At 31.3% G+C, this 15,332-nt stretch overlaps 1 protein-coding gene across 2 annotated transcripts in view; it reads right to left on the bottom strand.

Annotated features, from left to right (window-relative positions):
* Nucleotides 1-10,049, bottom strand: part of LOC130902335 (carbonic anhydrase 2-like) — a 48,751-nt gene extending 38,702 nt beyond the window's left edge. The window contains exon 1 of one of the 2 annotated variants that reach the window (XM_057814411.1): nt 9,805-10,049. In XM_057814411.1, the coding sequence (XP_057670394.1) occupies nt 9,805-9,839 (35 nt within the window). In that variant the 5' untranslated portion in view covers nt 9,840-10,049. Of the gene's footprint in view, nt 1-3,457; nt 3,653-9,804 lie in introns of those variants that run through there. The other variant, XM_057814412.1, reaches the window with a different exon arrangement.
* Between the last annotated feature and the right edge of the window lie 5,283 nt (nt 10,050-15,332).

Raw genomic sequence — 15,332 nt, 5'->3', positions numbered from 1 at the left:
ATTTAGGTCCCTTTTGTTTCAAAATTAGTTTTCTATATAATTTTTGAAAAACATAAAATTTGACGTTTCTTGTACTTTCAGTTTTTATCAAAATATTTAATCAATGTCGCCTGATATTACTTTTTTTGTCATTCTGTCCCAAATTCACATCCAAATGTCACTTGTAACTCTTTTTCTTTAAATTTAATCTCTATGGCTTTAATTTTACTTTTTTGTCTTTCTGTCAATATCCAAGTGCTAGAATTGGTCTCATATTTTGATTGTTATAGATTGGGTGACTTTAGATATTTATTTATCATTTATGAATTGAGTATTCATGGCGTAATCGATTCTTATATTTTTCTTTGTCACTTCTTCTCCTGTCACCATTACTTTTGTCTTGTTCTTGCCCATGTCTATTAGTACTTTTTTCCACACCTCGATGTTTTCTTGTAGCCTTGATTGGTTATTTGCTATTCGTATAACATCCTCTGCAAATGTTTGTTCACTTATGTTAATTCTTGTAGTTGCGAATGTGCCACACATATTTTTTACTTGGCACAGTGCATCTCTTTATGATCTCATCTATGAATATGTTGAAAAGGATTGGACTTACGCTTCCCCCTTGTCTTAATCCCATATTTGTAGTGAAGCCTCTTGATATTTGGTTACTTCTTATTAATCCATTCGCATTGTTTCAATGAATATTTTGTATTATCTTTATAATTTTCACGTTTACTCTTTTTTCACCTATATATTCCATATTTTCCAATTCGAAAAAGGCCAGGTATTATTTTTTTCTTTTCTTGTATTGATTTTTCTCTCGTCTATTTTAAAGTAAATGCATGATCTTGGGTGTTTCTTCCCTGAGATTGTTCAAGTTTCTTTTCTCTAATATTTTTTTTATTATTTTCTTCCTTATACTAATCAGTGGTGGTGTTTCACGTCACCTTTTTGGACGTTGGGAGTGTCTCATCATCTATAACTTAATTGAAAATGTGGAACACCAAATTTTTTATCATTTCTGGAATCACTTTGGTCATATCCACTCATCAGTTCTATGATTGCATATCCTATTTCTTCTTTACTAATGTTTATTTTTGATTCATCCGTTATGTGAATTTGCACAATTTCTTTTTTATGTTCTGCCTCATTAATAAGTAGTTATTGATAATATTATTTCTACCTTTGTTTGATTCCCTCTTTTTTTAAATATTACTCCATTCTTATTATCAACAAAATATGTTTCCTTTTGGTTTTCTGCTCTCATATTTTTTATGTTTGATAGGAGACTTTTGGACAATTGAAAGTTGCACATTATCCCTTTATCATAATTTACTGCATAAGTTTTCCAGCTAATGACCTCAAAAGAAAATTTACTTAGTCAGCGAGCTGACAACGGAACGTGATGGCGGTTTTATTGTATCGAAGGCAATAAAAATCGTCTTCTACAAGAATGTATTGTTAGCCTAGATCAGTTCCATGCATAAACAAAATATTGCGTGACCATAGCAACGAAAAATAACTTATTAGAAGTGTCAGTGCAAAGTTTCACGTCAAAAAAGTAAACTAGAGCTACGCAATAAATTCAAAGAAAAAAGATATTCACCGAAATTGTGAAAATCGAAAAATTGAAGTATCGAGTCATCGGCAAGTACTTGAATTTAAAAGGGTTAAGAGAAAAGTAGATTTACGAAAATATGCTTAATACCATTGGTGATCAATGTCCTTCGTATGCGACCGTGAAAAATTGGACTGCAAGCTTCAAAAGAGGTAAATTTTACAATGAAGATGATGACCGATCGGGAAGGTCAGTTTCTGTGTCAGTCCCCGATAATATAGATGCAGTTCATGACATGATTTTATCAGACCGTCGAATTGGTCTAAAACGGATATCTGAAGCACTGAATATTTCATACGAACGCGTTCATCATATAGTTCACGTCAATTTGGACATGAGAAAAATTGCTTCAAAATGGATCCCCAAATGTCTGAATGTTGACCAAAGGCGTGCAAGGGTAGAAGCATCGCGTTCGATCTGTGCTTGATTTGAAAACGATGTAGACTTTTTAAACCGAATTGTTACTATGGATGACATTTGCTTACATTTCTACGATCCAGAAGCAAAGCAACAATCAATGAAATGGCGACACTCTGGTTCTCCAAGACCTAAGAACTTTCCTGTCCAAAAATCTGTTGGAAAAGTTCTTGCTGCAGTTTTATGGGATTGCCATGGAGTAATCATGATTGATTTTTTGGATAAGGGTAGAACAATAACTGGAGATTACTATTCGATATTACTGACTACTCTACGGGAAAAAATTAAATGGAAAAGATGCGGAAAGCTATCCAAAGGTGTTTGATTTAGATTATTATTTATATTAATAAAAAAAGTATACAATATAGCAGTCATTTTATGATTTGCAATAATAATTTATTACTTTAAAAAACCTGGAGAAAGAAGACATGATAATTTTCAACGCCTGGAATAATATTCCGGATGCTTATGATCAGCTAAAAAAACTCGCTTTTGCTGTTCTTTCCCTTTTCGGCTCAACGTCTTCATACGAACAGTCTTTTTCCAGTATGAATCTTATTAAAAGCAAACAAATACGTCGTCTCATAGATAAGAACCTGGAAATGTGCCTAAAATTGAAAACAACCTACAAACCGGACTTGAGCAAACTTTCAAAGAAGATGCAAGAACATTCTTCGCATTAAGTAGTATTTATATGGATGCTTTACTAGATATCATATTATTTTTTATCAACGAATAAAGTCCATATTAAATAAGAAATCAAGTTTTATTCAATGTACCCATAATTTAATGAATCTCAAAATTATGATGAATGTTTATTATATTTACAAACAGTTTTGGCTCTCAATTTTTTTTAATCGTTTTATTTTGCACATTTGGCTCTTTGGCTATAAGTTTACCGACCACTACCCTACATCAATGAGTGGTAGAAGGGCTCATAAATATATGTCGTGCCCGTTTTCAATTATTCAGTTTTTTATTATTATATCATTAATTTTTTTAAAAGGATTGATCTCAAGTTCAATCTCAATAGTACTTATTAATTTTTTTAATTTTGCTAAATATTTTATCTGACTCTTTCAAAATTTTGGGTGACTTTACCAAGGCCTTTGTCTTGTAGCCAAATTCCATTATTTTCATTAATGATTACTAGTTTAAAAATATTTATTTTAGAATTTTATATATTTATGAACAAATAGTTATTGCATTAATTTTTTTATTTATTTATTCATTATAATATCATTAAATCCTTATTTTTATCCCAAACTACCCCCGCATGCCTGTTTAATGACCGGTCGCTTCGTAAAAATAAATTTTAATAATTGATGAAATTATTTATACATAATAATTTGGAAAAGTTTCTTTCAATAATATTATTTTTCTAATTATATCTCAATTACTCTAAAATGGTTAATTAGAGAAATTAAATAATCAACATACCTTGCAATCACGAAAAAAAATCACTTTTATACAAGAAGACTTCAACGACAGGTGCAACAGCACTTCAATTCTATGTCTGACCGGCTGAAGATGAAATTTAAAAATATCATCGAACTCCAAAGTGTGTTACTTGTTATCGGACTGACCAATTTATTCCCCCCACTTTTATTTACGAGTTAACGCGTCTTTCTCGCGAAATATCTCGCTCATATACACATATATATATAAAAAAAAACAATCACTTAAGAGTCGGGGAAATAAGAGGTACCTAGCACTCAGTTTCATTTAACTTGATAGTATTGTATAATGAGAGAAACGGTTTTGTAATATTGTAATTTTCGTCGCTGTTATTAACCGCTCGTTGCGGCGGAACTGTCAATTTATCTGTGGAAGTATATACGGCCAGGATGACGATAACAATAAATTAGGAAGACATAATCTGGAAATGATTATTCGATTTATAAACAACCGGATAATTACTTTATATGTAATATTAAAATATATATTTTGATTTAGAATATTGCGAGCTTTTTCGTTACCTCTCATTCACTTTAAAATAAATGAAATAGATTGAAAATAACGAATTTCGATTATGTACGAGGAAAATCAGTATAATCTGGATGCTTAAGAAAATCAACTATGATCGGAAAAATTTGAAAAATCGTTCAACATAACTTGAGAAGTCAATCTTTGATCTGTTTAATGTGTGATGTATGAGAAAATAATTGAATAGTAAATGGTGTTTCGGGACCTCGAGAGTGAGTAAATGACATAAAAATAATGTGACATAAAAAAATTTCTCATATGACCCTCCCTTTGTGATTTATAAGCCTTTGAATTTGCGATATCAGATCTTATATTTGAGTATATTTTCTAAATTATACTATCGAAAATGATAAATTTTTAATAGAAGACTACATATGTCCATTTAGAGTATTTGACGGAATAAATAATTCTAAACCACTTTCTGAAATACAGGGACGGCACAAGCTTAATTGTTAACAATCCGTGACTTTCACAAACAGTATAATCTAAAGATAGCAAAAATGATTTTTTCTATCTATTATTTAACAAAAAGGTACTGTTTGTTTAACTCGAAAAAATTAATGCTTTAGAAGATATATAGATATTTAGATCATTGTACATGACAAGGAAACTGTTCACGATAACGAAACATCCCAAAGAAAATTATCATAAATTGTAATTATTTATTGCAAATACTTACAGTAGGTTTTGAAACACAATCAATCATTTCTAATTGAACTGCTGTCGAACATCGTGCTACTTCCATAAGAAAAAAATTGGAATTTGAGAAAATTTTGTTGGTTAGCCTACAATTTATCAAATCTCATATAAAAACAAAATAAACAACTATAATTAATGTTGGAAGTGGGCATCTCGTAATTATATAAACTTCCGGACTCTACGGAGTATACGGAGTATTCCAAGATTCTGCCTTATATCAAGTTGGAAATTTAATCTATCGATCATTTCATTCCTTGTGTTGCATATGCTAGCTTTTAAGATACCCCCAAGAATATAAATCCACTGTATTTAATTCAGATGATGGCCATGCAAACGGCTGGATGGCCTCCCCGACCATGATTTTTTACATTATTTGGGAAATGGGAAGGGACCCCATCGTACATGAAAAAAAATTGATCCATTTAATTATTAACCACTATTCCAGCCCACACATTAACACTATTCCTGTACAAACATTAACAGAAAATGTTGTAGGCTAACCAACTAAATTTTTCAATTTCGAATTTTTCTTTATTTAAGTCAATTGGAAATGTTTTATTGTATTTCAGTACCTCCTGTAAGTATTTTCAATAACTAATTACAATTTATGATAATTTTTTTCGAATATCTCTTTATGGCGAACAGTTCCTTGGTATGTACAACGATCTAAAAATCAACATATCTCCTAAGCCATAAATTTTATCGTGTTAAGCAAAAATTGTTTGAACCATTCAGGTTGTCCCTGTAGTACTTGATGAATCTATTACTTTTTACAACACAATTCTTAAATAACTAATGTAAATAATTTTTTTTATTGTTATACCTTTATATACCTATATTTTTATTTTATATTTGACCATACTTTCAGTCCTAGACGATGCATAGAGAAATATATTAGAGTTAGTACACTTTAATGATTAATTTTGCTACGAAAACAGTACTTTAGTTGACTTATCTTGACTATAGAGACCTATTTTCTTAAGGTTTAGCTGCTCATTATAAACATTATTATAATTCGATTAAAAAACTCAATTATAATGGAAATAATTGAGAAATATGATATAAATTGGATAAAATATGAATTAAAAATCACAACGAATCACTAATACGATTTTTAATCGGAAACCGAGCGTCAAAAATGGCTGGAGTTTTAGTGAAAATGCCTCAACGCATTCGCATATATATACTAGAAAAACTTTTGAGTTAAAACTGATAATATGGCAAAGTTATTGTTAACAAACTTATAACAGAAACAAAGAACTATTTCTGACTATATAAAAAATTAGTACCATTTTTTTCAATTAGCATCTACAATTTCCCTCGATGATATTATGAATAGTGTGAATGTGAAAAATTCTAAATTATCTCCCATCTGCTGGATGGTATATCAAATTGAAGCTTTAAAATGTACAAATATATCTATGTATAATATTTACCTACAAACAGTTCAATTAGTAGTTGACGTATTATTTAGAAAGCTATTTAGATTATTTGCCGTTTATATTCATCTTATTCCTATTATTTACACATTGAATTAACAAAATTTGTTACATTCTGGCGGATGATTTTAACAAATCCGAGTACATTTCCATTAGCTAAAGTTTTTGGAAACGAATTGAGAAAAATAATGCAATCAATTTTATACGTTTCAATCCTTATTACAATTTATCTATGAAGAACACATTTCTCTTATTAATCATCTCTCATTTCTACCAGTCACAAACCAAAGTTGGTATTATTATGAAAATAGCAGTAATACCAACTTTAAACTATGTTCTGGTGGACACAATTCAAAACATCCAGTATTGGGTTCAAAACTGAACTGAACGGAATTTCCTTAGATTATTTAGTGGCAATAATTATTTGCAGATCATTGAAATATTTGCAATAAGAAAAACAACCATCCATGCGTACCTAAGTATAACCGATAATTCCTTGGTTTTACCCATCTTTAAACTTACAAGTGTGAATTTACAAGAGCGAAAACAATTCAGAAACGAACTTCACAAAGGTATAAAGACTAAACTAAAATCATAAACACCAAAGAAATAATTCATAGGTAAAGAATAATAAACAAATCAGCCAGTACTTACAAGTTTTAAATTGTTGCAGTCACCGACAAAATATAAAGTAAACAAATAACATACACTATTATTTATAATACTCCATTTTGATTTTCGCTTGATAATATGAAAGAAGAATTGGTTAAAGTCCTCTATTTTGAAATTTAAAGAATGGATTATGGAGTGGCCAAAAATTTTGACAGGTAGTGTTCATTCCAGTAAGGAGTATGTGTAAATCACATGACAGAATATCAATGATAGCGCATACCAAGGAGGAAATCCAATTTACCTCACAAAACAATCTGATGTCTGATCTAACTGATCGATAAGAATAATCATTGTCAAAGTCTTTCGAAAGTTTTAGCCAAATATTTTTGATACATGTATTGAAGAAAACGGACAATACATCCAATTTATTTGTTTTCTGATCTTTCCCCATCATCATAAGCTTTGGGTCGAGACGTGAAAATTATTCAAATCATAGCTAAACCGAAGTGTCGTTTTAACTTTGGTTCATATTATGAATTTTGGTATATCTATAGCTGCTGCTGGTTCCCTGATGAATGTCTAGAAATGATCTTCTAACTCTGATTTACTTCAGTTTCCTTAAAATTTTACTTCCATATCCGAAATTTTTTTATGGAAACGTACGTCATGTTTTTCACTAAGTGCACCACATCTTCATTAAAGAAGTTTAAGTGTTAATATAAGTAGTGAAACTTTGAAGACATGTTACAACTCTATCACTCGTAGCACTGCAGAAGATTTTTAATAGTCTTTTGTCTTATGATTTCCATGGAGGTTTTTGGATTTTTGGCAGAAGAATATCTAGATAACTTCTCGACAGATTTAAGAATGTTCTTGTCATGTTCATCCTCAAAGAGTTTATATTTCCAACAATTTTTTTTATATTTGCTGCACGGTGAAGTGGACACAATACAATATGTTTGTGACTGCGGTACAAGCCTTTTGTCTGTAGTGAAGTACCCTCGTATGGCTGTTCCATATACTCAAAAAGTATCAAAATTTTCATACAGGCCAAATAATATGGCAATAGCTTAGGAAATTTGCTATTTCCACTTTTTATACTTCAATTCCATAGCGACTTCTTCGAATTGTTTCTTTCGTGTAAATTCTGTAACCAATCAGGACAAATGAAAACAAATTTGGATTCTGCAGACTTGGCCTTATTCCGACCAGTTTTTGGTGCTGCTCCTAGCATCAAAGTATAGATAAGGTGATGTGTATTATATATTGTCCTTCTTTCGAGAGAAAATTTTACATCGACCAAGCGTACTAATTGATGATTTTGGCAGTGAATGGAAAAAGGAGGTTTCCGCGTTGGTCTAAGCAACCGTCTGTATGGACCTTAATTGATACTACTATCCCTCATATACCAAAAAATAGGACTAATATGGGATTTTCATGATATAGGAATTGATTCGTGAGGATAAAAACGTAATATAGTCATTATATATATATAAATCCAACATGCGTTTCATAACTGAAATTCAATTTATGATATCTTAATATAAAAAAATTCAGTGTCCGTGTGTATGTTCCGGATGAAATCAAAAACAAGTCAACTGATATTTATGAAAGTTGGTCCAACTCAAATGATGGGATAGTTATTATTTTTTAGTTATTATTTAAATTAATAATTTATAATAAACTGATCATCAACGTTGATGGTTGTTATTAATCGTAGTTTCCATAAGTCTGGATCAGATGGCGAATTTCTTTACAGAGAACTGTAAAACGTTGTCCTTTGCACCTCATAGATGGCGCCACACTTTAATGTGATATATTTTCTTAGACTACACACTAGAGTACCACTTAACGTGGCTTCTTTCAAATAATTTTTCATTTTGTCTTCGTAGATTACTTCGAATATTTCTTTTACTTCTAACTTACAGCGAAGTTCATTCCTTCATTATTTTTATCTTTAGTAAAATGCCACCCAAAAAATAGAAATACAGCTCAAAGAATTCCCACAGCTGAAATTCGTGCACGAGAATCACGAGTGTGATAATCGTCGACAAGAAAATGCATTGAGAACCATGGTGGCACACACATACATTCATATAGAGAACAAAACCGAGAAAATCATCGAACCAACCGCGCATTAACACGTGGATCATTTGTTCGTCTTGCAATTGTCAGGCGTTAAAATTTCGCAATGAAACACCTGGCATGTGTTGCGCATCGGGAAAAGTTGTATTGTCACCACTTCCTACTCCAACTGAACCTTTGAAATTTCTTCTTTCTGGCATTTCAAATGAATAAAATTTTTTTTTGCGTAAGACACCAAAATTTAATTCTTGCTTCCAAATGACGTCGTTTGGAGCATCCAAAGTTTGTAATTTGTCATATGATGGTCCTAATTTTGAGACAACATTCAAAATTCCATGGCAGGTATATCATAAAATTGGATCATGGATGCTAATGCCAAATGAAGATCCAAAATTTCTTTAGATCTATTTTATGGGCAATTGTGGATAACGTGTAACAACTCGATGCCAGTATGATTTTATTAAACAAACAGAAGAGAGAGCAATTATATTGTCATTAGCATTATTTCAAATCAAGTCACTCATCCACAGCAACGCGTGGCCGGTTCTGCTAGTGGTTTATAAGATTTATAAAATAATACTGAGAAAAATAATAGCGTTATTGATAAAAACATTGAATTTAAATTGTTGTCTGAACGAATTATCTAAACAAAAATGATATTTCCGATGAAATAACCAGTTAATGAAAGATTAATTCATCTCTCTATAGAAAAATATGATAACGTAGTGAAAGCGCGAAATTTTTTCAATTTTTTTGTTGTTGTGCGCAAACGCTGCGACCTTACGATGTACATTTTATTATCTACAACAAACTTTAGTTTTTGCATTACATTTAATGACAGATTTTTTGGTAGTAAAAATAAAAAACGATTAAATAAATAGAACGAACGAAAAATATTATTCAATTTCACATATTTTCCTACAGCTGCAGATTTCTCCACAATGGAAACTTTATAAAATAACTTACTAGAAATTTTTTCCGATTGGTCCCATCGTTGACATTTGTTGATACTGGGAATAACAAAACGTTACGGTAACTTAAAATTCCCAACGATGCCTGTTGATATTTTTTATTAACTGTTTTTCACATGTTCTCTTATCACTAATCAAAGCTTAGAAATTTATTACAAATCAGATAAACTAATGCCTCTTACTTTTTTGATTATTTAATTTAGTTAAGAAATGTCACATATCACGGATACGCCATATACAATACTGGGTTTCGTTGTAATACCACATGATTATGTTCATTGTTTTTTTATCATTGTATATATATATATATATATATATATATATATATATATATACGAGGTGTATTAAATACATCAAAATATATATTATTTTCATCACATCTTATATTATTTAAAATTTTTGTGACGGTTGTTGAACCGTGAAATAGGTGAAGGTTAATTGTCAGACACGATAAATCAAAAACGTGTATTCGCATCGATTAATAGACACGTTCTGTTAGAAAGGCGATCCAGATTCGATATATGGATCATGTAGAAATATCACGGCCGATAATTGTTTAGAGTTGAGTGAAAAATAGGAGAACAAGAAATTCTTATACATGAAAACAATAATGTAACACAAAATGAAGCTTCTTGCAGAATGAAATCTTTCAAAAAATCAAGATCTTCACATTCACACTGATAGTGAAACGCATATATTGTCCTAATTTTTCGTTATCCTTGAATTTTTTCCTTTTACCTGCTGTATGCCGCATTTACTTACAGTGGCATCCATCGAGTATTTAGCAATGTTTCACAGCAAAAAAGCCGATTTTTTGCTCCGCCAAAGAAGGCAGAGATAGTTCTATCTGCAGGCAAGGTCATGGCGTCGGTTTTTTGGGATGCTTTTGGAATCCTTTTCATTGAGTATATTGAAAAAGGAAAAACTACCAGAGGCGAGTATTATACGAACTTATTGCAAAGTTTGAGTGAGGAACTCAAAGAAAAACGACCATATTTGACTAAGAAGAGGTTGTTGTTTCATCAAGACAATACACCAGCTCACACATCCGTTATTGCAATGCCGAAAATTAATAAATTGAAGTTGAAATTGCTATCTCATAGCCAGATTTAACCACCTCGAATTATTTTCTGTTCCTAGACTTGAAAAAATGACTCTGTGATCAAAGATTTTCCAACAATGAAGGGGTAATGTAGGCAGTTAATGGCTATTTTGAGGAGGTTGACGATTCTTATCATAAAATTTTTGTGTATTCTTTGTTGGGCCCACTACTTTTGGAGCCGTATGTCGATGAATTTGGTGGTGTTTCTAATACATTTTTCCAATAATCCGCACGCCCTATATCCTTTTGTATCTTCGATAAAATACTCCTTCTTCTTATTACCATGTTTCTCCCATTTCAAACAAATCAAGATTTGATGTTATTATAAAATTATGCATATCTTAGATGGATTGAAATTGTCTTGTCTAAACTGAGCCTAAATATGATCAAATCTACTTTGATTTTCACTTAGTTATTTATTTTGAACCGCCGAATTCTATATTTCATATTTCCAGATTATCTAGTTGACCGTAGTTCAAGAAATAAAGTTTCAATTTTTGATAAGTAAAAATCTACAACCTTGAGGTCTGGTGACCTTGCTGGTTGTGGCGTCGTGGGGCTATTAATTGTGTACCTGTTACTGAATTAACGACGAATTGTTCTCCACTAGTCTAGTAATTTCTATTGTTACTTCTCTTCACTGATAAATTTAATAACTATTATATTCATAAACTTATATCAAACTGCTGGAGATTATCGAAATAATTTCGCAACGATAATTGTAAATTCATATATACATTAAGCTGTATAAAGATCAATAAAATGCAATGTAGTATTAGATAAATTATTAATACCAAAAAAAAAATCATTTCACTCATTTGTTAGAGCACGTCACAATCACTGTAAGAAACTCTACTCATTACTTTCGAGTCGTCAATATTACAAATTGTTTACATCCATGGCACGTTTTCCACATCACTTAATATTTTTAATAACGACATTTACCGGATACTGTTGATTCAGGATTGCATTACGTTTTATATTATGTGAATTTTTAATTTTTCAACTAACACACCGGTGGTGGTCTCGAAACTTCAGATGTGATTTCTAAAGTAATGTTGCCAAAATGCTTAGTCGCGGACCGGGTTAATAGGCCGTTTTTTGAGAAGATATTTTTATCAATTCCAGATTGCCTCAGTACTATCATTATTTCCCAACCATATTTGTGCCATACCCCACTTTAGCCCCACATAAAAAAATTTTATTGCTCTCTAAAGAAACTAAAATTAAAATAGGTAATTGTTAACGAAACATGGTACCTGGAAATGTCATATACACAGCGACCCAAAGGATCAATCATGTCCTCCAAACACAGTGAGTAGTAACTAAATTTTCGAAACATTTAATGAAAAACTGGAATTCAAATTCCAAATAATTTTAATAGAAATGCCTATATATTTATATTTCTAAATCTTCTTGATTTTAGATCTTTTCTGTTTTAAAATTAGTTTTTTTAATAATGTTTGAATAAGGTCTAAGAAATTAAAGAAATTTAATGCCTATATATTGACTTATTATTTTAGTTTACTGAGATTCTTATGCTCAATGATTGCTGCATAGAGATTTTATATTAGGTTCCAATTTGGTTACTTAGTCTGAAGTCTTCACGTTGCATTATACAGGGTCCGGCAGTGGAATGTGACGTTTTTTGCTACACTGTAGTGATTAGAAATTTTGTTGTAAAAGAGGTAAAAATCTCTGAAAAATAATACTCATTGAATGCAGTTTTTAAGAGTATCAAAAATTTTAAAGATTTTAAGTGTCCACCATTAAACATTTTTCAATATTTTCATGGTTCATAACATCGCCCCGAAGTCTTCCATCAATTCTTCTTATCTTCTAAGTTATGTTGTTCTTTAGCTCATCCAGTGTACGAAGCTTGCTTAGATACACTTTAGGCCCATAAAAAACAATTTGGAGGCGTTAAGTCAGAAGAACCTGCTGGCCAGGCAAGGTCTCCATTTCGGGAAATTAATCTCCCAGGTAACTTATTCCTTAAAAACTGCATAACTAGTCTAGCGGTATGACTAGTTGCTCTATCCTGTTGAAACCATATTTCGTGAACATCCACTCTCAATCTACGTAATTCGGCAGTAAGAAATATTTGTAGCATTTGCAAATATCGCACCGAAGTAACGGTCGATTATTATGTTCAAAAAAATACGGTTCAATAATCCCAAGGTTTGCAATACCGCACTAAACCGTAATTTTTCCGGCAAGTAAAGGTTTCTCATGCAACTGTATTGGTTGTTCTGCACACCAATGTCGAAAGTGTTGTTTATCAACAAAACCCGATATAATTGAATTATTCATCAGATCTTCTCTTTCGCCCAACAACCTTATGAATTCCCTGCAAAATGCAAGTCTGTTAGGTGCATCTTGTGGGGATAATTTATGCACAATCTGTATTTTAATGGGATACCTTGTTGATATGTGGATTCTAATCACACCAATTCCAAGATTCTCGAAAACATCGTTCAATAGATTTAAATATATTTTTACTTCGTAATTTTCTTAGGGTTAAGGTATTATGCGAACAAAAACATTTTCTAAATCACACCTTTCAACGGTCGGATTTGAACATTGAAACCACGTTCGGCGATTGTCCTTTGTAATCAACACGTCCCTTGCCTTATGAATAGCCCTCGTATGCTGTAGTAAAATCAATGATATAAAATCTGGCAAATATATATCATACTTTTTTGAAGGATTAATGGATTAGTTCCTGTAAAATCTAAATAATGTTTGATGGATTACTCATTACTATTGTTTATCATAAAATAATTTATTATCAGACAGATTTAAATGTTTACCAAGTAGAGTTTTGAAATAGAATTCCGCACAAATTTCGTCATTCATATGTCTCATATAATTTGGAATTAATTCATATCCAACCGCCCAAAAAAATGAGTATAGTACATTAGAAAAAAATTGAAAATATTTGTGGCAATGTAGATAAATAATTTTTGGTAACTGGTAGTGCCTTGAGCTAAAATTTTTGTTTTTTTAAAATCAAATTCATGATTTTTTTCATATTTGTCTAGAGCAGTTGATGCATTTTTGGTGTATTTGTGACCAGTTTTCTTCTCCAAGTATTGTGTAGTCATTTCTATATAATTTCTAAGACAATTCAGACATGGTATGGGATGTATTACATTTGATTTCTTAGTGTCTTTAGTTTTGTTTTTTAGTGTAGTGAATAGAGGTGATAATATGTTGTGTGATCTATGATTTTTATTGATGTTATGTTTCGATAATATATATATATATATATATATACTGTCACATATGTTGAATAAAACTTTATTTTTACTAAATTCAAGTAATATTTCTTATTAAACTATGTCTGACATCTACCGGTTAGGTAATTTATCATCAGTAACTAGTATACATGGTTTGAAGTGATCTGTCGAAATTAAAATAGATCCGCCATTTTTTATCCATCTCGAACAGTAAAACTGCTTTAGCTTGTTGATCGCTAGATGGTGATTATATATTATATATTACAATGAAATTCAAATACATTCATCTTCAACTTTTTTAACTAGTTAGCGTAGAAACCATTCGGGGGGAGAAATTAGGACTGCTTTCGCGTAATTCTTCGCTTCGTTACAATGGATTACTTCAAGAAAAAACCGCGCTCATTCTGTGTAAAACAATTTTACATAAACATATATTCTTACATCATTATTTCACCATCTATTTCGATGGTATTACCAATAAATCAATATTCAACAGTGTCCAAATGTAAATTTAATGACATCATGGTTTAAAACCTTGAAAATAACCAACTAATAATGAAAAACTGATAAGACTACATGGAGATAAGCGTGGAGCAAGTAAAGTCTGTGTGGGATGATGTAAGTGCTTTTGCGGTACCACACGTCCGATATTTAAATTGGACTCAAAACTGCATCTCTCTAAAATACAATTAGTACAAAAATTGGAAGAAAATGATTTAATTTTAAGGTTAACGTCCACAGTGACTAGACACAAATCCACAATGATGTCATAGCTAGCATAAGACGTTCTATACGCAACCGATGGGCAAACCACTGAGTAAGCTGCAACACTAAGTTACTGTCCATCGACTTTAGAAACCTACCTCCCATGAGTCGTAGAGACTCAATTGTTGTACGCAGACTACGCATCGGACATACTTTGAGACTAAATCACAGACATTTAATGGCCGCTTCGGATCCTCTTAAATGTCAAAATATCACTGACAGTCAACCATATACTAACAAGTTGTCCAATAAGCTCGCCGTAGTCACCAGCTAGGAAACTCCAAGAAAGTTTAAATATCGTTAAATAGTTACCACGTCTAGTCCATTATTTAAAAGATATTTATCTATATACAAACAGTTTGTTAATGTTAATGTCAAGGTGTCGTAGTTATTGGCTATTAAATAACGAGACTG

Source organism: Diorhabda carinulata, chromosome X (genome assembly GCF_026250575.1).
Source record: "Diorhabda carinulata isolate Delta chromosome X, icDioCari1.1, whole genome shotgun sequence".
NCBI lineage: Eukaryota > Metazoa > Arthropoda > Insecta > Coleoptera > Chrysomelidae > Diorhabda > Diorhabda carinulata.
Note: the sequence above shows the minus strand (reverse complement) of the source record. Positions and strands in the feature narration are given on the sequence as shown.